General features: G+C 33.9%; 1 protein-coding gene across 1 annotated transcript; it reads left to right on the top strand.

Annotated features, from left to right (window-relative positions):
- The first annotated feature begins 1,697 nt into the window (after nucleotides 1-1,697).
- On the top strand, nucleotides 1,698-4,677 carry LOC124357672 (V-type proton ATPase 116 kDa subunit a1-like). Its single transcript, XM_046809654.1, is given in 2 exon segments — nucleotides 1,698-3,002; nucleotides 3,004-4,677. Coding segments are annotated over 2 exon segments (2,499 nt in total). The 5' UTR covers nucleotides 1,698-2,027; the 3' UTR covers nucleotides 4,528-4,677.
- Nucleotides 4,678-5,299: the final 622 nt, after the last annotated feature.

The following is a 5,299-nucleotide window of genomic DNA, read 5'->3' as shown; positions in this document are numbered from 1 at the left end:
TTTTTTATCGATCTATATTTGTGTACGTTCATGAATTATTACGATAGTTATAAACCGATCGCTATAACTTGTTTCTGTCACACTTGGTATATGTAAATCCAAAATTACACAATCAAAGTAATGAAATATCGTGCTTTGTAAATAATACTTAAGTTAAAGTTCATTTATTCATGTATTTATTATCTTATCACCGAGCGTCTACTGCGTCTATGCGCAATGCACACGTGAACGTCAACAGCTCAGCCGCGGTAAAATAACACACAATTACTAATTTCATGTCTCAAAATGTTTGTAATTGTATACGAATTAAATATATCACCTATAAAAATACATGTAAATTTATAACCCAATATTTTTTATCAGAGTTGACATGGTTTAAAAATAAAAACCGTTTAAATGTAAAATACACATTATTCAAGTAATACAAATACACGCCCATATTCTCAAGTAATATGTACACACACACACACACACACACACACACACACACACACACACACACACACACACACACTAGCGATTTTCCCAAGCATCTGTCATGGTGGGGGAGGGTGCTCCCGTATCTCAACTTGACTGGGAGATACGGAAAATTTGTAGTGGTAACCCTCCCCCCTTTAGGTTATCCTACATATGCATACGGTGGTCAGTGAACTTAGTATTAATTGATGCAGTCATTTTCTTCTGCTGATTACTTTTCTAACCCATAGGTACTCATTTCCTCACTGACAACATTGATACAAACATAAACCTATAAGTATTTCTTCATCTACGCTAAGGTCCACAACATATTGAATGTAGCCAAGACAGAGATGATTTTATAATAAACATTCTTAAACGGAGTACCGCACATTGAATGGAATCTCCGCTAGGTATTTCTCAGTATCTATGATTGCCCTCTGTTAGTTTGCAGTTGTGTTACAATTTATTTTGATCCACTGTAAGTCTTGTTCGTTTTTTATTAACTGTTGTAGTTCTGTTTAGCTTCAACTGGTTTAAAATTTTTAAGTTCTCCATGACACAAAACATAACGACTATTTGAAGGCGAAATCTAAAATTGAAATATAGGATAAGTTAGCCACATATATAGTGTAGGATCAGGCATATAGAAGCTTTATACATAATCGTAAAACATTACAAACTGCAAACATAATTTTTAAATAGTCCTCTCTCCTAAACTGTATTTTTCTGAAAAATTTCATTTTCTAAAATCGATTTAGTCCTTCTTTTGTTTGTAAAGAATGAAACGTTATTACATTGTTAAACTTTATTTCCGAATCGTGGCCACCTAATCTAAATCAAGCACCATCTTTGAAGATATTTTACTCATTTGCCAGCATTTTCACCAATGTGCGGTGACCTGGCAAAGGCCATTCATTATCTCTTATGCATTCAATGTGCAGCGGACCTGATACTCTTGATAATGGTTTTAGTAATCGTCCAGTTTGTGTAACTATCTAGTATATGTTATATAGTAAAGGGTCATATTGTACAAAACTGATTTTCTTAAGCATATGGAGAGTCAACATTTATGGAAAACAATTGCACTTTTTTCATTAAATATAGTAGTCTTCGGTTAAGTTGTGATGCCCATTGTTTCATACTCTATGGTGCTTTCTAATTGGTCCCTTCATACTTTATGTTGTCGTTACTGTCATTCGTCAACTTTCAAGACGGAATGTAGTAGGCGTGGTCTCGGTTACGGCCATTCTCATTGTACTTGTAGTGAGAAATTAAAGCGTTTATTTAGATCTTTGAAGACCAAGTTTGTTGCTATTTTATGTTTGCCATTATATGTTCGAGAAAAGTATTTTTTTTATGATTATGTGCATTGCAGTTACCAAACTTTCATATGGTTATGTCTTAATAAGCATATAGTTTATAAATTGATACTATTATTATTGTGTGAAGTAATTCATGAAGTTTTGACAATGAGTAAGGTACTGTTATGTTTTTATACACAATAAGGCGTATACTAACATTTGGAAGGATTATTTAACTAAACTTACAGTTTTATTTTATCTCTAAATATGGGTTCTTTGTTTAGAAGTGAAGAAATGGCTCTCTGCCAGTTATTTATCCAAAGTGAATCAGCATATGCATGCGTTTCAGAATTGGGTGAACTTGGTTTAGTTCAGTTTCGTGATTTGAATCCGGAAATGAATGCTTTTCAGAGGAAATTTGTTAATGAAGTCCGTCGTTGTGATGAGATGGAGAGAAAGTTAAGGTACATGGAGAAAGAAATTAAGAAGAATAATATATTAATTTTGGATACTAAAGAAAATCCAAAAGCTCCACAGCCCAAAGAAATGATCAATTTAGAGGCAATGTTTGAAAAATTAGAAAATGAGTTGCGAGAAGTAAACCAAAATGCAGAAACATTGAAACGAAACTTTTTGGAGCTTACAGAACTTAAATATATTCTTCGGAAGACACAAATATTTTTTGAGGAAGCAGGACTAGGCATAAAGCCACAAACATATGTACCACTATTTCCAGATCCAGGAACGGGTGATGACCAGCAGTTACTTATGGGGGAAGAGGGAATGAGGCCTGGAGGTCAGCACCATAAACTTGGCTTCGTAACAGGTGTAGTACATCGTGAACGGGTTCCTGCTTTTGAGCGTATGTTATGGCGTGCTTGTCGGGGTAATGTGTATCTGCGAATGACGGAAATTGAATGCTTTCTTGAAGATCCCACAACCGGCAACCTAATTCCTAAAGTGGTATTTATAATTTTCTTCCAAGGAGAGCAGCTGAAAATACGTGTCAAAAAGATTTGTGAGGGGTTTCGAGCTACTGTATACCCTTGTCCTGATACCCCAGCAGACCGAAGAGATATGGCTATAGGTGTCATGACAAGAATAGAAGACCTGAAAATCGTATTAGGACAAACACAGGACCATCGTCTTAGAGTGTTAACGGCAGCAGCTAAACACATTAGGAATTGGTTTATTAAAGTTGGTAAGATCAAAGCTATATATCATACCCTTAATTCATTTAATTTTAGATGTAACCCAAAAGTGCCTGATAGCTGAGTTTTGGGAACCATTATCAGATGAGAATACCATACAACAAGCTTTGCGCAGAGGATCAGAACAAAGTGGCAGTTCAATCCCTCCGATTCTTAACCGAATGGACACATTTGAGGAACCACCAACATACAATCGGACAAATAAATTCACTGCTGCTTTTCAAGCTTTAATAGATGCTTATGGAGTTGCAAATTATCGGGAAGTAAATCCTGCTCCGTTTACCATAATTACTTTTCCTTTTCTATTTGCTATTATGTTTGGAGACTTTGGGCATGGAACTATCATGTTTCTGTTTGCTACTTGGATGGTCATTAATGAAAGATATTACTCTGCAAAAAAGTCTAATAATGAAATCTGGAACATTTTTTTTGGTGGACGTTACATAATTTTGTTAATGGGACTGTTCTCTATATACACTGGATTTATTTACAATGATATCTTTAGCAAGTCTGTTAATATATTTGGTTCCAGTTGGATGGTGGTTAATGATGTTGATTATATTATGAATAATACACATTTGGAATTGGACCCTAAAGATGCTTGCCGAGATTCACCTTACTCTGTTGGCATGGATCCAGTATGGCAATTAGCAGAAAATAAAATTCGTTTCCTGAATGCATACAAAATGAAAATTTCAATTATTTTTGGTGTAATTCACATGTTATTTGGGGTTGTTCTTAGCATTTGGAATTATACTTACTATAAGAAAACATCAAGTATATTCACAATGTTTTTACCTCAAGTTATATTTTTGATGGCTCTTTTCTTTTACTTGGTTGTACTCATTTTCATTAAGTGGGTACTTTATGGGCCAACTAATCCTGTGGAAACTGGACCCTTCTGTGCTCCCTCCATACTTATTACATTTATAAATATGGTTATGTTCAAGAACACTCCAGTCAATGAGCCCTGCAGCCCATGGATGTATCGAGGGCAACAGTACTTACAATATTTACTTGTGTTTATGGCTGGAATTTGCATTCCTTGGATGCTGCTGACCAAGCCTTATTTATTGATGAAGGAAAAGAAAAAAATGTTAAGTAACCAACACAACAATGGGGAAACAGAAACAGGTATACAATCGCAAAAAGGAAAGTCAAATATGCATGCTGAGGAAGATGCAGACACAACAGAAATGTGGATACATCAAGGTATTCACACTATAGAGTATGTGCTTGGATCAATCAGCCATACTGCCTCATATTTACGCTTGTGGGCTCTGTCTCTCGCACACGGTCAGCTTGCAGAAGTGCTATGGAATATGGTATTACGTCGTGGACTAGAATCTGATGGATTTATTGGTGGTTTTATCTTGTGGATTGTATTTGCCTTCTGGGCAATCCTTACTGTTGGAATACTTGTACTGATGGAAGGGCTATCTGCCTTCCTCCATACATTGCGTTTGCATTGGGTTGAGTTTCAAAGTAAGTTTTATACAGGAACCGGCTACAGTTTTATGCCATTTTCATTTGAAGCAATATTGGACCACAATTAAACCAGAAAAGCAATGTTCTTATGTTCTGTGGTTACAATTAAGTTCTATAAAGTGCATAGTTTTAGAAATAAATGTATTTTTATTTCTTAATCAAAGGAAATAATACTGTATTTCAAGTTTATTGTACCCATTAAATATTTACTACTATAAGATTTTGTTCCTTCCTTCCTTCTTAAAACACATATTAAATTGTATTTATTCTCATGTTTTATGTGCTGTAATTTTATTTATTTCAAAATATAGCAAAACATCTGGAAATGTGTAATTGTCTTGGCTTTTATTAGCAATATTCCACAAGAAAATTGAAACAAATGCTAATCAAATGAGAAAGCATGCTGCATTGATCTATTATTAGTGTATAAACCTCAAAATAAATATTTGGTACTAAAATGCAATAAATATATTAAAATAAACAAACAAAATATTTATAATACTTCATAAAGCATAAAGAAAATTGAACTCGCATTATGAAAAATGTAATTAGTTCCATATTTGCAATTTGAAAAAGCAAGCATACAATGCCATAATGAAGGCTAAAAATTAATTAAAAAAAGGAACTGTATTGCTGAATATAGTCTTCAGTTTTCCAAACTGTATGTAGACTGAATAGATCTTGGAAACTATAAGAGATACAGCAAAGATTAAATAGCCAAAGTTGTTAGCAACAATCATATAAAAATTAATAAAATCGCCATATACAAATAATTAAAACAACCTAATACAATTTTTAATTCAACTTGTTTTACTATAACTGGTAATTTAACAGAAAAAG

The sequence above is a fragment of the Homalodisca vitripennis genome, chromosome 3, assembly GCF_021130785.1.
Source record: "Homalodisca vitripennis isolate AUS2020 chromosome 3, UT_GWSS_2.1, whole genome shotgun sequence".
In the NCBI taxonomy this organism is placed as follows: domain Eukaryota; kingdom Metazoa; phylum Arthropoda; class Insecta; order Hemiptera; family Cicadellidae; genus Homalodisca; species Homalodisca vitripennis.
Note: the sequence above shows the minus strand (reverse complement) of the source record. Positions and strands in the feature narration are given on the sequence as shown.